Here is a 25157-nt window from a genome sequence, read left to right on the forward strand (position 1 = left end):
CAAGTTTCTCCAAATGACAACTACAATGCAAGTCTTCTTCATTTAAAATGTGGCAATATAAAAACAGCGACAACTCAGGTTTCCATTTCTCAGATAGTTTTGATTCTTTCTTGTGCATGAGCCCACCACACTTAAAATAAAAAAAAAAGAGTAACACAAAATAAGAAAAATTAAGAAGATAAGCTTCTTGTGGAAATCAATGGGTGTGGTGCACAAATTAAAAAAACTAAAGATATACATAAAACTTGATGTTGAACCAACCCACATCAACTTTGTCATCGAAATGGAACTCAGCTTACGAGTTGAACAAATTACGTTATCCTCAGATATGCTTCCAATGCAGCAATTGTTAGCCACCACAGTCAATGGTTGACCTAATGAATTCCTTTATTTCATTCACAACTTAGGTGGTGAGAAACATTGACACGCGGTTCACAGGTTAAACATTCAATTTAGATGCTTCTTAAACCAGACACCAATGTTAAGAAAGCTTTCAAAATCAGATTGAGGCCTGCAATCGATATATACATTGCATTAGGGCGGATAAAGGCTAAATTAAATCAGTTAAGTAGACGAGTGACTCGCATACCTATCAATGCCATGGACATCCTCAGGAAATACCAACACTTTGACATCAACTCCTTTCTCTCTCAGAGCCCGTGCATACTGAAAATTTAGTAATTCAGCACACAAAAAGAAAGACCGGAACCGTAACATTATTAGAAGCTAACAACAACGATGACATTGGAAGACCTCTTCGAATTGTACTTGAGACTCAAAATGTCTCATAATGATGTAAGTTACTCATATCTCAACAGGCCAGAGGCCCAGAGCTATAGGAGTTCAAAACTTTAATCAAAGTAATATCATAGGAGTTCAATTTTTTTATTAAATATATCATGGTATCAACTTACAAAATCAATTACTTGGGGTCATCAAGAAAGAAATTGTGTTGCTCGTTTTCAGAAAGTCAGACAAATATAGTGCATCATTTGCACAAGGAAAATTCCTGTTCAATATGATTTTTGGAAACTCAAAACACCCAAAATGACTTGTAAGCAAGGTTTAAAATTTAGACACCATACCAATGCGCAGACACATTGGTGTACCAGTTGATATGGACCAAATGGAAACAGCTAGAGAAGATGGGAGGAGGAAATGTTTGTAAACCAAAAAATTTTAAAAAATGTAAGCATTTCAATCATACTATATAACTTACAATGACAAACTTATAGCATACCTGTAGACCATTTGACATAGGAACTCGAAGATCTTGTGCTCCCAAAAGGAAAAGAATAGGCACTTTGACCTAAAATTGCAAGAAAGATAAATAAAGACAACTTAATCCATGCAAGTCTGTGCCAGGCACCAACACTACTCTTCAGCATTCATGCCAAGATGAGGTGTAGCAAACACTAACGTGCATGATAAACGTTAAATAGGCAACATGATTAAAAACATTTGTTTGTTTGGCATCTATAGATAGCAAGTACCAAAACCCATTAAGCCTAATAACCTCAATTAGAGGTCAACTTTGTGAACTATGCTCAAATCCATAATAGCACCAGGAACATGTTGGATGTGTATCATTTAACTGCCAATAACTCCATCGCCTACTTTATGTGCATATAATAAGCATAACTCACAAAAAATTGCAACCGGATGAAAGATTAAGAAATTTGTAGCAGGCCAAATGACCAATTCCACATACCTTCAGAATATGTGATATAGGAGATTTCCTGTAAAAGAGACTAAGCTGTTCAGCTGAAGGAGCTTCCGAGAAGAAAATCTTCCCTTCCTTCCCACAAGCCTCTGTGTAGCACCAATCAGGGATATCGGTGGTACCAACCATTAGTGACAAGTTACATACAGGATTGCGAGCAGCTGCCACAACAAATCTATCTGGAGCCTGCAGCAAATACAAACTGAAGTCAATACCCTTTTATACAATCAATTATTAAACTGGCTTAATCTTTGTCTTGTTGGGGCAAACTGTTTTATATTTTTTTAAAAATAATAATATTATCCATTTTACAACCTAGAATGTTAGATATTTTTAGACAACTAAAGAAAAAAACAGGCATACACACATGAAAACAGGACAAGTAATTGTAGTTGTAGAGAGAACATAAGCCTTTCTTCACCAACAGGCTACTTGAACATAATGCTTGATGGAGAAAAGAGACTGGCATCAAGTACAGATATGACAAGTGCCACTTTCTTCTCAGTAGGATTCCTAAAAACATCAGCACCACAGACATTTTATGTTGTCCAATAAAGTAAAAGTACAAGCCATTGTCTGGAAGTAAAAGTTTTTATGCAGTATTTGTACTGAATGCAAGTTAGAAGATTAATAATTAAAATATAATACGTACTGAAATTTCAACAATCTATCATTCAGGCTGTTAAGCATGAAAGTTGACTTGGAATTTAAATTGCTTCTTGAAATCTTGTATAGTATTAGTGTCGTCACAATCTAAATATTGAAGGACCACTTGATATTTAACTTGGTGTTTCTAAACTTGTTCAGCATCAAAGATCCATTTACAAGGCCAATTTCTTTTATCCAAAAGAAACAGATTGCATCTTTCTTTTTAAACTTAAAGTGTGATGAACCATTCTTTTTACTTATCTTTCAGTGTTGATGAATTGTTCTCACTGTTTGGTTAATACAACAAGCAGTGGCTACTAAATATATTCTATCAACCTAGACACCAAAGGCCTACTGGTACTATAAGGACAACCCGATAGATGAGGTTACAAGTTACAACAACAGGTCTGCGGAAGGCAGATGAACACAATGTTGTTCCAGATAAGGAAAGACAATCTATTGATGGAAAAAGTTCTCCAAATTCATGATGCCATATTTAAGAAAAAGCAATACAGATTATCACATCACACAATCTTGTATACCTCCATCCATCAATAGTTCAGACTAGTAATAGCTTTGGACATCACACATCATATGTCAGTAGGGTATCAACTGTCAGGGCTCAGAAGGCCTTACAAGACAACATATTGATAATGCACATTGTACCATCATGATTTTCTTCATTTGGTTTATCTAAAGAGCAAATTAAATAAATTGTATGGCTTTAATAATTCATATGCACTATAATACCAACAATAACAATAAGATGAGTTTAAGAACCTCAAATCATCTGATATCTAACCTGGCCCACTAAATGAGTTGTTAAGAAGCCTCCATGTGAGCCTCCAAGAACAGCTACTTTAGATGCACTTGCAAGTCCCTCATCAATGACATAGTCTAAAGCTGCAAGTACATCTCCTACATCCTGCCACCAACAGAAAACTATAATCATGCCAGAAACTGTTAAAAATTCATTATTGCCACTGGATATAGGATATCCTCATAAACAGTTTCAAAAGCATGGACAACCAACAAAGCAAGTACCTGGCAGCCAATTCTTCCTGGAAGAGATTGCAATGCTTCTTCCCCAAATCCCAGTGAACCCCTATGAAAAATTTGTGCCAATAAAGTCATCAGAAATCCTAAACTATAACAGCCAAGACCTGACATAACAAGGAAAAGTATGGTATAGAAACTCTAAAAGAATAAAAAAGAAATATTCCTTGGAAAAAGAAAGTAAGACAGAATTTGTCTACTCCATATTACTATTGCTTTTGTATACATGTGTGGCAATGAGAAACAGAAAATTAATCATCTTCAAGCCCAAGTTGGTTTAGTTAAAGGATTCTTAAAAACTTTTATATAAACCATGTTACAGGCTAAAGAATTACTGCACGGTTCCATCTCTTCATGACAAAAATTTCAGGGTAAATCTGAATAATACTTGAGGCAAGTTTGGTTGCAAAATATTGCATGTCTTCATTTAAGAACAACAGACATTATACTCTCCTCTTCCCTTATCATCAAGAACTATGAAAATGTAAATTGTATATATTTTGGCAGAAAACTAAAGAAGACAACATTAATTAGGCAAATCATATTAAATGACTTCTGTATCAAATCCCTTATTTCAAGGAACTCTAGAAAGCCATGATTAACCCATTAGGAAAGAGAATCAGTTTAATGTTGCTTTAGAGTGATACAAAAACTTTCGGATAAAAGTCAAATGAATGTGACCACAAGAAAGAACCTTATTTAATTTTGTTCAAAGATTTCCTATGATGGTGCAGCCACATCTTGATATTGAGAACAGATATCAGTAGACTTAGAAGCCTATATATGTGTTGTTGCTAACAGAAACAAAAAAAGTCTTTAGGGACTATATCAAGAGGGGACTGATAAAGCAAGAGAAAAAGATGATCAGAAAATGAAAACAATTAGTTAGTTTTCTTTCATGTGTCCTGAATGTAATTTCTTCTATACTAATTAGGAGCCATGAGATAGCTATAGAAGTAGAACCAAGGAAAGTGAATCATAATTCAACTCATGTTAATGAAGAAATTTGATTCTGTTCAGGTCTCTTCATACAAAATAATATATAACAGATGTATACACTTCAGTGAGACTACAAGTCTGAAAATGAAACCTAAAATATTATGAAATCAGCAATTAGAGCCACTTTATCAGAACAGATCCACTTCAACTAAACACCTAGTTCAGTGCCTAGAAAAAGAATTGACATAGAAAGAGAAAAAAAATTAAAAATAGAGGAGAGAAAGGAGCAAAAGAAGAAAAGATGATTATGTAACCACAGGCATCTACTATAACTATTATACAACAAGCAAATGAAAAGAAAGAAAAGTTGAGAAGGGAGTGACAAAGAGAAAAGGACAGTAAGAATAATAAAAGATGGAGAGGAAGAATAAGCCTGCAGGCCTACTTTCTGACCAACCTCTGGGAATCAAAGCCCAAATGCAATTTACTATTTATGTTGCAATTATAAATATAAGTAGGTACTGACTAAATGCTATTTATTTAATGTAGAACATTTGGATGAATTTAGAAAGAAATTAAGGCAGCACCATTGTCTCCTAACAACAAATGATTGCAAACCAGTTCAGAACCTCAACCATTCCCATAGAGGCTCAATATATTGTAGGTAAAAGAAATGCATTAAAAATTACAGGCTGTTGAATTCTTAGGAAGAAACCAGTGAAAAGAAAAAAAAAAGGTTGGGTACTTGTCTCCTCATTCAGATCAAAAAAAGAAAACGATCATGCCACCAGTCCAAATGTATAACCTAATCCTCCAAAAAATGTAATAATACTCACCTGTAGTTCACCAGAAGCAAGTTGTAGCCTAATGTAGAAAGAAATGCCAATGACTTTGAATAGCTCGTCAATGAAACTGAATGTGGACCACCATGGAGAATGAGAACCAATGGTGTACATACACCATCTACTTTACTCTTTTTACATGTTTCCTCAGAAGTAGAATTTGAATGCTGTATAAAGATAGCCTCGAATGGCTTATGGGCACCTGCATATAGGCAGTAAAACACTGTTCTAGGTGGTCTATTTATTGAACTATTAAAACATACATATTTAATGAAAAAGGTCATCTCCAACATTGATAGCACAAAGGCTAAACTATTTCTTAAAAACCAATTCTAATACAGTTTACACTTTGCATAACCAGATCTAGCATAAACAACAATATGTAATGTCCCAACTAATTAGAAACAGCCAGACTAATATTTTTCCTCCATGCTGAGGGCAACATCACAAGTATATTTCATCTAGACAAACTAAATGAAAATTGTATTTCCAAGAAATGAACTATTATGTGACTGGCTCAAAACCAAAAGGAGAAAATTAAGTTTAATATCTCTCAACAAAACCCAAAAACAAAAGAGAAAAATTTCTCATTGCATACAAGAATTTTCATGTGATCCTTACCCCTTATCTTGAATAAAGAATGAAGATTCATTTGTAACTTCTACAGCTAAGTTTTATGACTCTTCTCCCATGTAAATATTTTCTAGCAATGTTGGAGATAAAAGGGAATATTGAATTTAATGATAAAAAAAATGAACATTCCTAAGAGAATATGATTATCAACCCCTAAATGGTGATTGGAAAATTACTTTTGGTACACTGCATTTACAACCACAAAAGCAAAATTAGAATGATTGACTTTAGGCCTTATTAGTGTAATGCATCATCGGAGTGCAAAATTATAGAGGCAAATAGGCACACGTTCCTATACTTTTATCAAAACATATGTAAAGAAGCAACAAGAGCAGTCTTTCATTAGCAATATCAAACATAGGAACACTTGAAATAAAGGATGAATCAGTAACATGATCATAAGAATTAACATGGTTGGATTACAGGAAATAATTGGGTAGAAGAAAAACCAGTAGAAATTAAAAGCTATAAGTTTGATATACAAAAAAATTAAAATAGGAGGTGAGCTACTGTAAAACTGAATTATTTTTAACCCAGTGACAGAGTTCAAAAAATCTATAATAGAAATAGCAATAAAGTTATTAATACTTATCAGCAGTTTCTCAAAGAATCTCATACAACCATGTTAGTGGAAAACTGGAAAGATGTGCAATGATTTTTTCAAAAATTGTACAAAGAAAAATGCATGAAATTGCAGGGACTACCCTTCTGGTAGGTGGAACCGATAAATATACAAAACTATCAAACTTTATTGTAGTATGCGTAACTGTCAGTAATTGCAATGCTTGGGATTTGATTTCTATCCTTATTATCATTCTGTTTGTAGTCACTATAGAGATAGAGAAGTTCATGAGATTTAAAAGCTGAAATTGGGGAAAAAAGGTCCCTTGTGTTAAAACAAACATGGACCTACTGTTCCAAAAAAGAAGAGAAAAATTCACTCTCTAGCTTTTCACACAAATGTATGTCATGCCCACATACTAGAATATTTGGAGTTAAAATATACAAAAATTAATAGAGATTTTTCTAAAACTAGCATTTAGCCTGAAAGGAGAATGAGCAATATGACAAAATTAGGACATGAGATAAACATATTGAGATGAACAGTTTATATAAAGCGATGGAACACATAATTGTACTGGAAAAATACCGAAGGCTTGAAAATTTGTGGTGTCTTATAATGAAAGCGATGGAACAATTCGAAGAGCACCATTGACCCAAAAAAATAAAAAATCTCAAAAAGCTAGCAAAGATTTAGAAACTATTATGATCAGGGTATAAGACTTTACAAGAAAAATGTTGCAAAAAAAAAGATATTAAACAAGCCATCCCAAAGACCAATCTGGTGCTTTTTTGACAAAAAAAATAAACAATAAAATAACATATAAGATATTTTATCAAAAAATTCAGATTGAAGAAAATCTAAACAAGTGATTTATTAACTTCAAAGTTAGAAGGACAATAAAATAGAATTGCTAGACAAAAAGAATGTGCTCACACCATTGAAAGGGAAAAATATCTAGCAAATATTGAAAACCCCATCTGAAGGAACAAGGACTAATTCGAGAAATATATGAGCTAAAAACAACAATTAGCATTCATGCTAATTTTTCACATTAGGTCATGAGTGCAACTTTACAAATGATCAAAAGATAAATAATAATTAAATAGTTATTGGTCTCTGATCATAATAGTACTGCAAATTTGAACTTAGTAAGTTGCAGAGAATCTTTCATACATTAATGCAGACCCAAGATTTCATAGTGTTGAGTGCTGACAATCAGTTCGGCATAGGAACCTCATACCAAGGTTCTCAATTTCAGTCCGTACCAGTGTACCAAGCCTTGCTCGGTACGGTACATACTGAGACATACCAATGGTACGTCGGGACGTACCGACGAGATACCCAAAAAGAGTTGAAAAACCTCCAAAAATACATGGAGGTAACAGTCCTAAAATACTAAGGTGTACTGATCGGTAGACCTTGGTAACGATCGAAATCCAGGGTGTACCGACCAATACACCTTGGTAAAGGTCGAAATCTAGGGCATACCAACCGGTACGCCTCGGTAACAATCAGATTTCGACCATTACCGCTCGGTACAGATCTCTTATCGTTCGATACGAGGTCAAAACACTGGTACCGCCTGGTAGAGGGTGGTCTGCATACTGGTATCCTCTTGGACCAGTACGTACCACCTGTACCGGGCGGTATACATCGAAATTGAGAATCCTACCTCATACCAGGGTCTGCCGTACCGAACCGTACCGCCCGGTATACCGTACCGTACCGGTGCCGAGCCCAGGTCGAAATACCGGTATGGTACGGTATTGCGAACCTTGCCTCATACATCAATGCAACTGAATATTTCATAGTGCTGACAGATAGACAAGCTGCTGATCTTTTCAAGCCTTAGCTGGCCCAAAAAGTCTTTATAGATGCCAATTTCCCTTTTAGTTAAACTGTTAGACCGGTTCAATCAATTAAAGCGGTATGACACAAAAAACAAAGCAAAACTTTTAACTGCATCCACATTTCCACCCATGTACTAAGAGGCACCACCAGTGGTATATACCAGTTGGTACACTTGATTTACCATCAAGCAACATCAATGCAAGAAATGATGCAGAGCTTAAATCCAGCTAATCATATATTAGGGAGGTGTAAAGTTATAGAAAAATGATAAATATAAGGTAGTGCTATATTACCTTTAGGAAGTTCTTCAGAAAGATCACTAACTGGAATCTTCAATAAACTAAATTTATGAAATGATAGCAAAGATCTCACCTGTGGAACAAGAGAGACAGAATCTTCATTACATTCGATGAGAATAATCTGACGCCACAAAAGTGAAAATGTACTAAATATACAGAGAACCTTATCAGAATATTTTAAAGTTGGGCTAGAAACATCTAACCAATTCCATGTAATTAACTGGTCCACTTGCTGAGTATGATATCCGTATTTGATTTGTGGAGGGTCAACAGGACTGCTGCACACTTGGTAATAGCAACAAAAATTATACATGTAAATTGATATTGAGTTTACCATCTTTTCAATTCATAAAACCCAAATGACTTTACCAGCAAGAATATCATCTCCGTCCAGCGCAAGAACATCCCATGAATAATTTGATTCATTAGGACTGATACGAGAAACTTTGCAGCTGTAGAACATATATATTCTTTAGCAGTACATACAGGATCAGTACAGCATTAACTTGTGGTACACACATGGAATACAAAGTACCTGCAAATATTTACTGAAAGTATTACTTGGGTGCTGCACCACACGGAAGAAACAATCATTGTACATCCATCAGAAAGCCATGGATTAGATAGGATATTTGACTGATAAAGCCCAGGGAAACAACCATCCTCAGGGCACATGACAACAGGGACCTGAAAAACATGATGATTTGTAAATATTTGAATCAAGAATTGCATCACACTACTGACATAAGCAAGAAAACAAATAAGCTAAATCTTATATAATTGGACGTAGGTGCAAGCAGTGAATTCTCCTGTTAATAGAAGTGAATTAGGTGTAATTGCCCATCACAATATCCTTTCAGACCCTATGAAGTGTTTATCATAAAAGTTATCATTTTCTTAATTAGACAAACCAGAAATTTTGGTTTTCCCTTACCAGACAAGCAAATATGGTTTCTAGTTCATGCAAAGGGAAAAGTCGCATTTATTGTTAGATATAGCTAATATATTTAAAAGACCAAGTTGAAGAAGAGAACATTTTTAAGACAATATAAAGTCTTTAAGCTAGCATCTTTGCCAATTTACCTCTAAACTTAATTAAACATATGATTTTTTACAGATCCCAATGGCAGCAAAAGATCCATGTAGCCAAGGTTCTAAATTTCGAATGATACCGCCCGTACCGGGCGGAACGCTTGATATAGCCTCGTATTAGACAATACAGGGTTGTATCGGGCGGTATTAGCTTGGCTGCAGCGAGGGAAGAAGAAGTATAGAGGGAGAAAGAAGAAGAAAGAGAGAGCGTTCGAAGAAGAGGGAGAATCGGGAGAACATCGACATGTCCCGATCCGATGCCGCCCTCCCTCGACGATCTCGATCCAAGAGTTAACGACCAGGCGACGGCTAGAGCAATGGAAGAGGTGGTCCCCTTCGTCGCCTCGTCTGCGATTCAGCGGCTTCTTCTTCACCGCGTTCTTCGCCGAAGGTCGGAGACGTCTACGGCCTTTGACGTCTTCACCGCCTTCTTCGTCGAACGCCGTAGATGAGGAGATGAAGGAGTTCGTGTTCTTCTCCTTGTTTAAGGTGACGAGGAGAAGAGGAGGAGGTGATGTCGCCGAGGCAGCATACGCCTCCTTTTTATATTTTTATATTATTTTTTAATATTTTTATATAAAAATATATTTTTATATTTTTATAAATATAAAAATATTGAATGATATTTTTACGGGCGGTATGGTATGGTATGAGAGTATCGAGCGGTATGCCAAGGTATACCGAACGGTACATCTAAATAAATATATATAATATATATATAAAAACTCCATACACCGATACGGTACGAAATTTCAATCCTTGCATATGGCCGAACCCAAATAATTAGGACTTAACGGCTTTGTTGTTGTTATTGTACCTTTACCAATTTACACTATCACCTATTAAGTTTTCTAAAGTTTATACAAAATCCCATCCAAAATGCATATTTTAATTTCACTAGTTAGTGGGTTATGGTACATGGATTTTTTTAATAATTTTTTAATCAACAATTTCAAACTTGGAGAAAGACAGAGTAATATTTAAGTAATATTAGATGCATAGTGAATGAACATCAAAAGATGCTTATTGACAATATAGATTAAGGAAAGATGAACAAATAAACTTTATATATTATTTAATGAATATTTTATAAATAACTATAAGTGATAAGTCTAAGGATTATGTACTTTTCGCAAGTAAATTCATGTGGTAAAGGAAGTTGTTAAGAGAATAAGAATATGGATAACCATGTTATTTGATAATCCATGTTCATGAATTCTAGCACAATTTTAAAATCATTATTGGTGTCCTAACATGATCCTCCCAATTCTTTTATTTGGGCTTGAGACTGGCATTATGAGGTGTTTGTGCAGCCAAGATGATATGTGGATATGTAAAGTTACTAAAAAATATAAGAAAAGGAATATTTTCATTCATGAATAATTAAGGATAGCTCTAATAGATGATAAAATGTGAAAAAATCATCTAACATGGTATGAAAATGTTTTAAGTAAACTTATAGATGTTGTCGTTAGACAAGGTGAAACAATTAGAATTAGTTGTGAAGGAAATCAATTGGTGATCTAAGAAGGCTTTGCCAGAAACAATTGAACAAGATATGAAAATGTTTGATTCAACTAAAGAAATTCTCTTATATAGAGCTCAATAATAAAAAAATCATATATCAGACCCTAATAATTAGGAAATTATGCTTGTTATTGTTTGTGTGAAAATTGATAATATCTATAGTCAGGTTTAGAAGAGTTAAAAAAATAGGACTTAATAAGTTTATTCAACAAAAAATTGAAAAAGCATATGATGAATAGAGAAGCCATTGGTATTGATATATAAGAATAAGGAAAATTTTAGAATCAATCCAATCACTCAATAATCAACTTAATGAGTGATGCTACAAAACTTTAAGAAATGGCAATCAAAATAGTCAGATACAAAACAAAAATTTTTGAGAAATAGTTTGATTTTCTACTCAAAAGATCAGTCATAATAGACACTTATTCATTGAGACAATTAACAAAAAATATAGATAAAAGAAAAAAGATGCATGTGATTTTCATTGACTAAAAACAAAAAACTCCTCAAGACTTAAAAGATGTATCTGGAAAAGAGAAGTATCCAATAATTATATTGTGACTATTGTTGTAATAAAATGCATGTATGATAGAGTAATCACTAACATATGACTTTAGCTTAGGTACTTTAGATCTAATACTTGCAACATGTACAGACTATATTGTTTGCTTTTTACAAGTGACCTTATATGGTGACCAAGATATGATTTAGGTTCTAACATGCACATTTTTATTAGTAAGACGAAATATTCCTAGTCAAAACATCAAAACAAAAACATACCACATGAACAATATTAACAGATTGATCCAGCTTTCTGTCAGCAGACCATTCAATTCTATGAAGTGATTCTGTTGCAGCATGAGCTCCACTTTCAACAGCACTCTTTGCAGAGAGGAAAACCAGATACTTTCCATCTGGACTGCATTAGAGATTTCACAGTTCAATGAAGCACTAAATCAGCTTATGAAAGTTCATATTGGATACAAAAGTAATAATTACGTGAAGAATCTAAACCAATGTACCACAGAGGAGTAACTTATGATGCAATCCAAATGATGGAACAAAATGGTATTGATAAAAAATATGAGCTATACATACTGAACATGTGATACATAATTTAGTGTCATCCATGTGGGTCCCTGTTAATTGTTCTTGTCTTGGCACAGTGCACCAACCCCCCTCTCAGTTATCGAGTTAGCACAAGTCTGATCCTCTCTTTTTTTTCTTCCTTTTGTTTTTGACCATTCATGACTCCTGAGTGCTTACCATGGTTAAGCATTGTCATACCATGGCAGGATGACATTTTAAATTTTAATAACTCTCTGGTGCAGCATAACTCCATGTTATGTTCATCAGCATGCCTTTGTGTTGGCGATGTAGGCCAAATTTTAACCTAACTATATATTGGCATTTTTTAAAATTTTTTGCCCTCAACATGTGTCAATTGGTATGGCAGTCCTTAATCATAGTCATATCCAAAATTTTAAAATTCTGATTGTACTGATTGATATAGCTTGGGTAGTCATCTGTCCGATAGCTGACTGGTAAACTCAATTCTGTTTTTTGTTATTTAAAACTGATAGGCTTCCTCATATGTATCGATGCTTGGTCGGCCACCCTCCCCCTCATCCACCACTGCCCGCAGGCTTCCAGCTCACCTTGCATGACTCTACTTCCTCTTTCTCGGTCTCGCAGAAACCTCCAGTTCCATTAAGTCAGGATCCTCTCCTGCATCACTCTCCTACTTTTGTTGGCCTCTTCCGCCATGACTTCCTCATCCTTGCCAGTGTTCATGGCTCCTTCCACTCTGTCATCCTCGTCCTCAAGCACCACCTCACATGCTGCCCATGATCCACTGTTATGATGTGCAACACCTTGTACCCCACTTCTGCACTATGCACCATGTAGAGAGGAGTTGCCCAAGCTCATAGTGGTCAACACTCCCCTCCGGCCTCCCACTCTAGTTATGGTGGTCCGGCTGGTACCAACTGGTACCGACCATACTGACACTCACAGTACTAGTACTTAACAGTTGAGATTCCAACTGGTATTGGTACCAAACCGAGATTTTAATCCTTGGTTATATCAATATTCTTATTTCCAAAAGAATAAGATTAAACCAAGAATACCATTGAACATGGTATGCAGTACAGAATGGTACCACTCGGTACTGCTACAGTACTACAGTATTACACTGTAGCAGTGCTACAGTACTCGATACGCCCTGGTGTACCGCTCGGTATATCGGTACCGTACCGTACCGAGCCAACCTCAAAACACCGGTACGATATGGTATTGCATATTTTGCCATTGAATCTTTATGATCCTTTCTTGTAAAAGAGACTTCTCCTCGATCTCCTACAATTGGAATCTACTCAAATCTTAACTTTTCTACAAACAATTTAATAATATACACTCTAATCGACAAAACATACAATGGGAAATGACTAACAAGAACCAGGATTGTGCAATATAATATGGAAGAGCAAAAATATAGCTGCTAAAATTTTTACATTAATGAGCATTGAGTGATATAATTCCCATTTAACAAAATCGCTTGAGGTGACAGTAAAAGTTTAGGATCCTATCAGATCCAGGAACAAAGAAGTCCAAGCAGAAGACTGAAAAGTTCGAGAGACATAGGAAACAAAAGACAGAACCCAGATGTTCAACTTGATGTTTCTTTGTGTAGGATCGGAATTTGCAAAATTGGCAGCAGTCAAGGAAACAATAACAGGTGCACTCTGAATAAATGCAAAGAGCTCAAGAAACTTTTGCTCAAGGCAAAGAAGAGCATGAGAAACTTGCGGTAGACAAATGTCCAATTAATGGTGATCTATGGAGAAGAACTTACGGATTTGGGATAGCCCTATACTTCTATTTTAAAAGAGCATGGTCAGTTAAGGAAGTAGACCAAAAAATCATGACAAACTACTTGTTAGGATTGTTAGGATATTCAAAGTAAATCAAACACCAAAACAGAACTTTGTGCTACAAGCTTCAGTAACCAATGTAGAGAACATGCTGGATATATTCAATTTTATGTTTCTTCTTTCTTTCCCTTTCTTTTAAGTGCATCCATTATGCCTAATATTTTATGAAGTAAAAGCTTCTTAATTCAACTGCCTTCAAAAGCAACCTGCCACTTGACACCCAATTTTGCCTCATGATCATCAAGGGTCCTTGAAATCGTTCAATGTTGGATCTCCCAATAAGTTACAAGTTCTAGCAACAAACAAGTTTCTAGAAAAAGAACACTAAAAACTAAATGAATGCTTTCGTTATTTATAAAAATTTAAAACAGAAATTATGCCCAGCAGAACCTACAACAATCACAACACCAGTTACTTGCATGCCCTTTCTGTTCTTTTACAGAAAGAAAAACATGATTCCAAAGACCAAATAAATCAAGGGAAGCAAAATATATTACCTGAACCGAGGAAAGAATCCACTACTAAAGCCATGAGTCAAATTGACTGCAGTTGCATGGTCATCCATTTCGCCCCTGATGAATGAAGGTTAGGCACCATAAGCTATTACAACTAAAACAGCAAGTATAAACTAAAAGAGAACATCAACTTCTACCGATCTAAGAAAAGGATTATTTGGTTGGAATAGAACTGCAAACTCACTCATGTGACACTTTATTAGTACTTGGCTGGCGAAATGGATCCACAATTGCATACAATGCGCATGGCCTATTGTAACAATATTTAATACCAAGCTTTCTGGGAGAATTCTGCAGACCATTTTCTGCTGACCACCCAACAAATACCAACAATGAATCACTCCCCTTAGAAGGTGGGGCCCAAACAACTTGCCCCACACTTAAGGAGCAAGGAATGCCCTTGACAGCTCGCACTTCTCCGCTGTACCATATGAAAAACGAGATTGTTAGTTTGCAGCTATATCCTTTCCTACACAATTAAATTCAGGATCTCAGACCTATTAATGCTGACAACAAAAAGTGAAGGCTTCCTTTTCTTAGAATACGTTTCACCCCAGTCTTCTTCCCAGTCTCCTTGTCCTTTCCAGCTATTACAATCTTTCTCAGCCGAACCTTCTTTCTTGAAGCCTAAATAATCAAAGACAGGTTTTGCTCGAGGGGGTTCTTCAGCGACATATGCAATCATTGACTCGTCATGGTTCCATGAAATTCCCTCAAACCTACATAAGAACCAATATAAAATAGAGCATATATCTACATATATAAGATAAAGTGCATATAATTTTATCACATCGATCAGACAGACAGAGTATCAAATATATGGTAGCCAGAAAACTATTCTCCCTTACCATCCATCGGTATATATTGATCCATGCACCGACTGGGGAATGTGAATTTCCTTCTCCAACATCGCCGACCCCCAAATTTCGAGCACCGTAGGCGAATCGTTCTCCTTATTACGAACCACGAGAAGCCTAGAACCCGACGGTGATGGAACCACCGTGGCCGCGCCGCTCATCTCGACTGGAAAGGTAGGCCACTGGAAATCGACAGAATCTTTGCTAGCCTTCGAGATACGAGAAGACAATGTCATCGTCCTCTTCTTGTTGGCCAGAAGATCTGCTTGCCTGACCAAAAACATGGCCCACGAGGTGTTTGCTGCGCTTACAAAGGGAAAGACGAAAAGGGACAAACATCAAGAACCCGCCAGTGCCACCACCGAATGCATCACAACGAAAAGAAAGGTCCGATCGAACCAGTGTCGGACTTGAAGATCCAAGCCTTGTCGATGATGGGGAGGTTGACGAATTCTTGGAGCAATTTGGACTGCGAGGCGTATTCTTCCGCGGTCGTGGGGTCGATTCCGTTCGGCGGCATTTCTTTGGCGGAGACGGAATCCGGCGCTTGCATGGCCGAAGACGCAGACGAGTTCCGCCTGACCAAGAAAGAGGGACAACAAAAACCAAATCAGCGAATACCGATAACAAGAAAAGAAACAAATAGTAGGATTCGAAGATCGGAGTAGCCGATCTAAGAGAGAGAGAGAGAGAGAGAGAGAGAGAACCTGGTGGTGGAGAAAGAGAAGGGTTTTGGAGCGGCCGACGACGAGAAAGAGGCGGAGCCAAGGAGGAGGCAGCGATGGAGGAGGGGAGAGGAAATGAGATTAGCAGCGGCAGTGTGGATGCTGGCCATGTCGAGAAGTTGACTGGTTTTGATTCGTGCACCGATGATTGCAAGGAATCATCAGCCTGAGGAAATCTGCGTAACAGTTCTTGTCCGTACTCAAACAAGGTTCAAATTTCTCGTGCCATTAAACACCGCCGCGTTAACACCATCGCGGGCCCCATCTGGTTGTGAGGGGGCAGGATTTCCATTCCCTGGTCTGATACGTGGCATGGTGACCGGCGTGGGATCGAACAGGGAACCCGAACCCCATCATCAATCAAGTGGGCGTTCGTGGATCTCAAAGCGAGATGGACGCAGATTAGCTCACCCTCCGCGCTCAACTCCATCATCACCCCTCGTCTCTGTTTGCATTCACAGATCGCTGCAAGAACAGGATGTCGTATCGAGTGACGAACAAACAGCGACCTTCTGTGATTCGGTTCCATTGTTCCACATGCATCGTTGCTTTTTCCTATCCATCCTTGGTTCGCAAGAACACCGTAAAGAGCCTCTGTTTCATGGCATGTTTTGGATGCCACACCACTCTTAGGTGGCTTCAGAACGCATGAAACAGCGGTCAATCCTTTCATACCCACTGGCAGCAAGTAATCTTATCTTGCCATGACAAATCACCAGCTCTTGATAGCTCAAGAATCTTTCCTACTTCAAGAGATGAGGTTATGACTTGGTTCGGAGAAACATGAGCATCACTGAGTTTTCAATCAGTCTCCCATGGTCTCAGTTTGTCTACTGGTAGAGTAGCTATGGTTCTTGAATGCCATCAAGGCCTCGGATTTAAAGAACTATGAATCCATGTGGATCCTAATTCTTCAGGATTTACAGTCCTCTACTGTAGAACAGTGCTTCCAATGTTTCAGCATTCAATCACCAGAGTAGAAAAACGAGTAGCAGTATATCATGACATGATGTCAAATATGATGTATCAGAGTGCAGACCAGACATAAGTGGGAAAAAGAAGAAGAAGAATAAATTTTACACAGCAATGTACAGCAGATAAGAACTCAGTTTGTGAAGAGGAGATGATATACTGGAAATCAATGCCTCCAACCGGCTTCCATTGAGTCCATAATTGCGCTTGTGTCTCTCATGTGGATTCCATTCTGACCCTCAGATGCAACATAAACAGTGTCAATCACCGATGGCCTTGACTGAAGAGAATTCGTAGTCGACTGCAGCTGAACCTCGTTTCTAGTATCAGCCATCGTGTGCAAGGATGCATGGGGCAACCAACCTGGAAGAACCACAACGGTGAGACTTGATAAGAATTCAGTGACAGAAATTATATGGCACAAGAATCTTGAGAGAATGTCTTATTTCACATACTGTTGATCAACATATATTGCTTTCCCTGTGAAAAGATGCAAAATTTTGATTTCAATATATATTTTCTTGATAACAGGGACGTAACATTCATGCCAATTGGTAACAACATAGATAAATAATAGTTGGTGAACAATTTGTGATAGTTGTACTGCCTCCATGAAGTGAGCCACGTAGAAGCCCATTTTTTTCGGCTGGAAAATAACACTAACAGGCATGTAAATGCTCGTTCTATATATAACTGATCCTTATTAGCATGGCAAGGTTGAGATATTAGAGGAGCCACTAATAACTTTTACATTTGTGGTATTTGCCTGTTGTCGCCGAGCTAATTTGGCACATTTTAGTTTGCTTTGAATGCTAAAACCTCTTTTCTCGGTTCTCTTTTTTATAAGACCTAGAAATTTAATCGGTTTAACAAAAGAAATATATGCTTAACAAAATATGTACAGATAAACGACTGGATGAGATGAGAAATACATTCTGTTCTACATGAAAAAATGCACAAACAATGCTTCCCACGAGAAACCAAACACAGAAAAGAGAAGATAAGTACCAGAGACATACACCTCAATAAATAGGGAAGGGTGCATACCGTCTAGATGATAAGGGGGTGGAAAGAATTGCAGATAACAAAATGAACTGACTACCAATCCTGCAGATATCAAAAAATAGGTTGCAAGGAAACACAATTACTCAGTAATATTGAGACAGATTAAGCTTGAAAACTTGATTTGATTCTGCACAAACCTAGAAATCCTCCTGCAAAGACATCTTGCCAATGGTGCCAGTAATCGTCGACGCGAGAAATTGCCACAAGGGATGCACAAAGTAGAGGAAGAAATACAATGCATAGCTTTGCGACATGGCCCCTACGATCAAAAGCCTGGATTTTCCCTGCTAGATACCATGCTAAGAAACCTAGACCCGCAAAAGACCCTGCAAATGGATGATAAAAATCTTCAGTCCCAATTATCCCTGTAGTATAATTACAAAAGTCATTTAGAGAATGGCACTTAGATTAATGTCCATCAATCTGATGTATAAGGAAGTCCAGGTCCTAATTAGAGTAAGTCATGATGAAAAAGCTTGCTAAGAACCCAAGCAAGATCAAACAGGGGAAGAGTCTCTGGAATTCATGCCACAACACCAAACATTCTCCAAGCTAATGATATAACCACTATGATAATTACGCATGAATCAGAACCACAATATCACCAAAAAGCAAAAAAAGAATGAAAAATGTGTGCAATGAGTAGATGATTAACATCATGACATGATTGTGGTTATTCTTGTAACATAAATCTTAGCTGTTGGAAGCCTGAAGTGCTACAAATGTCCAACATTTGAATTCCAGCAATCCAAAAATTGTTGTCCAATCGTAGGCACCAAAACTCACATAAATTTGCTTATTTCAAGTTAACAGAAGAAATTATACAGCAAGATTCCATTCAAAGACATTTGAACTGAGAAAAAATTAACAAAGTTTATCAGCAAACTATGGCAGCTGGTTTCACAGAACAAAACTATGCTGTTGAGTAAAAAGCATGTCTTTGTAACATGGTATAGCTTGGTTTTGCCCCTGAACTAATGATAAATAATTTCTTCATTAGAACACCAGATTTGATAAGGGCAAGAACCAATTTGTCTGATCCATCGAAAACCTAACCTAGCTAAATTTTTCTATAAGCAACACTTAATATCGTTAGTGCGAAACAAAGCAACAACAAATGCAGGGAACCATGAGGCATTCAACTCTTTTCACTAATATAAAATGGATTTTACGCAAGGCTGCTCCATCCACCAGGTAAAGGAATGCCCTAACTTACCTTCATACATGAATCTCGTGTGCTGGTAAATTGTCATTGGTTGACTATTCAGACACAGTTGTAGGACTAGTCTAGAAAATCAAATGTGGTTAGCACATAACCATGACGCTTTAAGAGGAACACAAAATATCAGTAGCTAAAAGACATAATAGAGAGATGGTTAACCATTTAAAACATGATTTTGAGCTAAGTAACCCTTTAAAAGATATACATTAAAGTAGGATAGTGGTTTAGTGTAATAAAATTGGATGCTCTCCCATAATAGAAACTGGATAAGATCTGAATATAAAATTATCAATACACAAGTAAACTAGGTTATTAGTTTGATGCATACACGACGAATGTCCACTTGGAAAACTCTTGTGCCCTTCTTTGATTATGCCCTTTTCCCCATGGCATATAACTTCTGTCGTCACATTGTTGTAGATCTGCAATTTAAGAGTATGAACAAAGATTTCTTTAACACAAAAGCTATATGAAATAATATATAAGAAGAGAATTTTAAAATATGGTAAAGGGAAATAGTGTAATATAATAAGTTTAGGACACACATCATTTCCATCAGGAAAACAGCGCCAGAAGAAATCTGGCCTTGGTCGGCCAACAGCATCCTTTATTGCATCAGTTATGACTCCAGTTATAAGCACCGAAAAAAGCAAGCCTGCTTACACATGTATTGATCAATTGCAAAATCACAGAGAAGCAAAGGAAACTGACAAGTACTACAGCAGAAGAGGAAAAGAAATGTACCTAGTATGGCATTATGCAAATCATACACATTCCTCCTTTTGAAGTATATGCCAATAATAATCGCAAAAGGTAACAGAATGGCGATTAACTGCCACGAAGATGTTGTTATTGTTCCACAATGCTCCAATGCAATATTAAATATCAAGCAATACTCACTATCACTTAAGAGAAGAAGAATGTACCGGAACAGCCCAAAATGGCACTGTGTTGCTTTTCAATGGATACCTCAGATCTGTCATCATGTCTTTTCCCACAAACCGATGATAAGGTTCTATAAGATTTAAGCATCCATCTATTATAGCGAGGAGTATGAGTATAATCCAGTCATGCATATGAAATCTTGCAACTTTGGTTCCATGGGATCGCAATGTGTGAACTCCTAACTGGATATCTGGCATTTTTGCCTGATGGAAGATAAATGATGAATCAATATACAGGTATAATGTGGTAGATGCCTGAATTCATGCAATTTGTTTGACGTGCTACATGACGAGCTTTTGCAATCTGTTCTCAGACATATTTCAACAAGATCAGCAATTGCAAGTAAAAAAAGAATAATATAAAAACAATTGCAATTAGAGGTATAAAGATATGATGATAAAATGGTTAAAACAAGTCACAATAATTCACCCATGACAATGGTTTTCTTCTATGGAGTATCAGGAACTGAAAATTTTATGATTTCTCGCTGCAATCAGAAATATAGGAATGTTTCTCCCATTGGAAAACAGTGTTTGTGAAGGGAGCAGCAATGCAAATGTCCATTCCCATGAACAGAAAAGGGGATCTAAAGATCTAGTTCTGAAGTCCTTATGCTATCACCCACAGTCCCACACCATTCTTGGATACTAGAGATCAATTTTATGGAGATTGAATCACTTAAATTATTTTTCAAGAAGATAGATGCAGCTAACATGAGGTCAAACTAGACTCATATTTCAACTAGAGTGACAAATGGACATCCTCAAATACCTATCTGCTATATGACTGGCTCTAGTGGTATCTTTTTAAGTTTTAACCATCTAGAACTGAATCCCTTTCCTCTGCATGCAATTCTAAGAAGACTAGGCTGTTGTATGGGAGCTATCTTATGCCATGACTAAAACTCAAAAATTACAAAGTCATGATGTCCTCAAGGTATATGAAACTGATTTTTGAGTTGATTTGAGAATTGTAGCTGTTTAAGTATATTTTTAGTATTCTGTTGGCCTGGTTTAGGTGCTACCACGTGCGACCCAGATGGCTGATTACTAGGCTAATATCGAGAAGTGAGTCGCTCAATTTTCAGGTTGAGGGACGACTAGCCATATTTGGTCGTCTGCATGCCTTTTTCCACTTGGAGAGCCATGAAGTTCCGGTTCCCAGTTGTGAAAAGAAATGGATCAGTAAACCTCTGAGTAATCATCCTAGAAGTACACAGAACAAATCAATATATGTGTCTTTAACATCCTATCTTGCAATCTCTTTCGTACTACGGCTGAAAAGGATTTCTTTCAGTTGTAAACAATGGGATTGGCATGCATTTTCTCTAAAGCCTCTTAACTAACAAAATGTTTAGTTGCAGGAAAACTATGTATCCAAGTTTGCTTGGCTAACAAAGATATTATATCTTAAAAGAACAAAATTTCTCAGACCTTAATAAATAGTATATGTTCGTATGACTTTGTAAGTGTGGTAAGGAAAAAGTCTCGTATCAAATAGATCTAAAGAAGTTGACAGACAATTCTTCAGGATTTGTATGTGTGTGGGTGGGTGAGAGAGAGATAGGGGGAGAGAGTACAAGCGACTTTTAACATGGATTCAAAACAACAGGTGTATTTTTCTTGTATTATGACAAATTATATAATGAAGAATCTAATTATCCCTCTGAAACTGTAAGCAAAGGATATCGAGCCAAACAAAGCTTATGTGCACTATTTCTAAGCTTGTCCACTGCAAAGTACAGCATTCTAAGATACTAAGATCTGGCAATCTGACAAAAAACTAGAGTCATCCCCTCTTTCATGATAGAGACCATGACCACCAACCTCAAATGAGTATGACATGAATCCTGGGCCTGTAGTTTGCACAAAAAGCATAATTGTTCTTTGCAGAACTACCAGATAAAAACTGAGGAACAACAAAGAAATCAGAAGATATGACAGCAAATGAAAACCAAAAATTCCAACATCCAAACTCCGAATTCAATAGATACCGAGAAAGCAAATTCATAAAATCCTACCACAGAACAAAAGAATCTGTTGAAACCCACAGGGAATCCAAGAAACAGCTACGGCAATAAGAAAAGCAAGTCCGTCAACCTCTCACCGATCTCTTGCCGAAATACAAAGTATGTGTCCAGCCGTCACCTCCTCCTCCTCCTCCTCTGCAAGGAACTCTACAACAGGTAATGGAGCAACAGAAGGTGGGTTGGGTCAGCGGAAGACATAAACTACTCCTGAGACTACGCAAGCCGCAAAGAAGGAAATCAAATCTATTTGGGTCTGTTGTACGTATATATAAAGACATAAACGTTGTGATGGATTTGGTCGCAATAAGCTGTGAGATTTTCTTTCTTATTTGGTTATTAAGGTGGGAGCGGTGGAGGTCAGATCACGGGGAGGTGAGGCGATCCTGGGTCAACGCGCGAGGATTAAACTACAGTGATGGAGGGAGAACGATGTCGTCACCGCAGAGCGGGCATGTGAACCGGCGTGCGAATCCAGGCAAGCGCGAGCAGTTCCGACACGCGTCCATCGGAGCGCTTGTTCTGTGGGACCCATGGATCAGGTCAACGGGATGACCAGCCAAGGTCGGGTCGGGTCTTCTTTTGGGGATGGGAATTTGGAACGCCTCCTTTTCACTATTATTCGCATAATAAGCCAACTATGGCTCATCCAACCTTCTTCTTGTTTTCATATTGGAATGAGAAGTTTGACTTTTCAGAGTCCAGATGAATCAGTCTTATTTGATCTGCTGTCACAACCAAATCTTGCTCAAAGTGTTGTTGACCGTCGTAGTTGCTGAAGTAGTCAACGAGCTCACGTCCTGCGGCCTCTTCCATCCCTGAGAAACCGTACCAGATTGGGCATCACCTTCGTCCTCTTCTTGATCACAATCAACGGGGAACGAACCTGTCGAGGAGCCCCCGGCGATGATGGAATCCGTCTTATCTTGATGCTTCTTGACCTTGGCAATACGGCTTTCCTTGGTTTCTCTTCCGAAAGCTGTTCATCTTCTTTCTCGATCTGTTTCATCAGTCGGTTTAGATCCTCTTCTAAGGATCTCCTGGCAAACACCGACCGTTGCGTCTCGTGAAGTTCCCGCACTTCCACCGCTTTGAGCTCCCGCAACTCCTTCTCGATGAGCTCCGCCTTCACCCGCGCGTTCCTCTCTCTGTCCGTCAACGCTTCCATCCATGCCTGAGCCGCTGCCACCTTCTTACTCGAGACCACTTGGGCTGCTGCTGCGTTGCTCACCAGGTAGTCGTGCTCGGTCTCGGAGATGGGTATGCTGGCGCTGCATTGAGTTAAGGAAGCTCTAACCCTCGTGGTGGTTTGCTTGGTGACACTCTTCAGCTTCTCGAACGCCGTCGCTTCTGATGCTTTAGCCGCGCGTAGCTCCTGCACCACCGCCTGCAGTTTCTCCTCCGCTGAGCTGATCTCCGAGTCGGTGTTGGCGATTTGGCTTCGGACACCGATAGCCTCTTGGCCAATCAGTTGTGTCTCCTTCTGTGCTGCTTCTGTCTCCGCTTGGAGTTGGTTCAGTGTGGTGGAGAGTTTGGAAGCCATGGTTGTAGCCCTCTCCTCAGCCGCTGTCGTGGCTTCCAACTTAGTCTTGGCTTTCAGAAGGTTGGAGTCGAGCCGAAGAACACTGGATTCTGCTTTCTTCTCTAGTTTCTCCAGCTGACGAGTCTCTTGGGCAATCCGATCCAACTCCTTTCTGATGAGATCCATCGAGTTCATGAACTTAAACCCCTCTTCCTTGACCAAATCCAATTCTTCTTTTGCTGCCAAAAGTTCGGCTTTGGCAGCATCCAAGGAGGAACTGCGCCATGAACGTTCTTGTTCTTCCTTCTTCTTCTTCTTCTTATTCTTGTCCTTCGCTCGAACCGACTCCAGTTCTGCCTGCAACAGGCTGATGGATGATTGGGTGATGTTAAGCTTCATCTGGAGTTCCTCATGGTGGATGGTTTCTTGGTTAAGATCGTCGAATGTCTTCCTGGCAGCGTCGACTCTGTTGGAGAACTCTGCGGCCTCGGCGACTCTTCGAGCTTCTATTTCTCGGTGCTCCCTTTCGGCCTCGATCCGAGCAAGCTCGACCAACGCATGCTCTTCGTCTGATTCGTCTATCTGCTTTCTGAGCTCCTCCACCGAGTGAAGAACGCACACGGCTCGCAGAGCCGAGGCTGTAGCTTCCTTCTCGGCATCGGCCTTTGCCTCCGATGCGGAGGCGACGTCAAGCTTCAGCCGGCTGAGTTCAAGCTTCACCTTTTCTAGTTCCTGTACCATCGACTCATGATCCTTTGCTTGCTTCATGGATTGACGCTCTAATTTGTTAGCCATTGGTTTGGCATTTGAACACATGAAAGAAAGAAATCAAGAGAGGAAATCGTATGAGTCTCTCTGTGATGTGCTTGGAAAGGATGAGCAGCGAGGAATGCTTTGTGGGGGGATAAAAGCATTTGGCTACGAGAAATACGAAGGTTTTGGTTGGTGGAGGATACCCGGGAAGGATATCTGCTTGCTTGCTTGCTGAGGAGGAGGACCATTGCCACACGATTGATCGTAATATGCTTCCAAGACCGACTCGGTGACAATGACCTTCTTGGGTGGTTTCTTGGAGACGCTGGACACCCATCATATCGCCGCGTAGTGTCACAAAAATTCTAAACATGTATCGGAAGAATACTATATTATTTGTGCGGTTGCTGCTCGACATGTTGCTCTCAACGACACCAACAAAAA

General features: G+C 38.2%; 3 protein-coding genes across 6 annotated transcripts; all 3 read right to left on the reverse strand.

Annotated features, from left to right (window-relative positions):
• Positions 1 to 21: 21 nt before the first annotated feature.
• Positions 22 to 16395, reverse strand: LOC103969438 (acylamino-acid-releasing enzyme 1). Its single transcript, XM_009383000.3, has 18 exons — positions 16191 to 16395; positions 15883 to 16061; positions 15475 to 15784; positions 15124 to 15345; positions 14811 to 15047; positions 14609 to 14683; positions 11959 to 12097; positions 9092 to 9243; positions 8926 to 9008; positions 8720 to 8841; positions 8551 to 8629; positions 5203 to 5410; positions 3416 to 3476; positions 3174 to 3296; positions 1712 to 1909; positions 1241 to 1309; positions 590 to 666; positions 22 to 511 (listed from the first exon to the last, which is right to left on the reverse strand). Exons 1-18 carry the CDS (start codon positions 16316 to 16318, stop codon positions 448 to 450), a joined length of 2526 nt encoding a protein of 841 aa, XP_009381275.2. The 5' UTR covers positions 16319 to 16395; the 3' UTR covers positions 22 to 447.
• Positions 16396 to 17185: 790 nt separating this feature from the next.
• Positions 17186 to 23189, reverse strand: LOC135586713 (lipid phosphate phosphatase 2-like). Of its 4 annotated transcripts, none has more exons than XM_065147230.1 (8): positions 22519 to 23189; positions 20394 to 20615; positions 20212 to 20299; positions 20013 to 20122; positions 19796 to 19889; positions 18383 to 18571; positions 18228 to 18287; positions 17186 to 17543 (listed from the first exon to the last, which is right to left on the reverse strand). In XM_065147230.1, the coding sequence occupies exons 1-8, from the start codon at positions 22717 to 22719 to the stop codon at positions 17347 to 17349; spliced, it is 1161 nt and encodes a 386-aa protein (XP_065003302.1). In that variant the 5' UTR covers positions 22720 to 23189; the 3' UTR covers positions 17186 to 17346. The 4 variants fall into 4 exon arrangements, with proteins under 4 accessions (XP_065003302.1, XP_065003303.1, XP_065003305.1 ...); XM_065147231.1 differs by having other exon boundaries at positions 22512 to 22653; XM_065147233.1 differs by having other exon boundaries at positions 20394 to 20715; positions 22519 to 22627.
• LOC135635846 (protein PLASTID MOVEMENT IMPAIRED 2-like) lies at positions 23139 to 24913 on the reverse strand. Its single transcript, XM_065147229.1, has one exon. It carries the CDS (start codon positions 24774 to 24776, stop codon positions 23232 to 23234), a length of 1545 nt encoding a protein of 514 aa, XP_065003301.1. The 5' UTR covers positions 24777 to 24913; the 3' UTR covers positions 23139 to 23231.
• Between the last annotated feature and the right edge of the window lie 244 nt (positions 24914 to 25157).

The sequence above is a fragment of the Musa acuminata genome, chromosome BXJ3-4, assembly GCF_036884655.1.
Source record: "Musa acuminata AAA Group cultivar baxijiao chromosome BXJ3-4, Cavendish_Baxijiao_AAA, whole genome shotgun sequence".
NCBI lineage: Eukaryota > Viridiplantae > Streptophyta > Magnoliopsida > Zingiberales > Musaceae > Musa > Musa acuminata.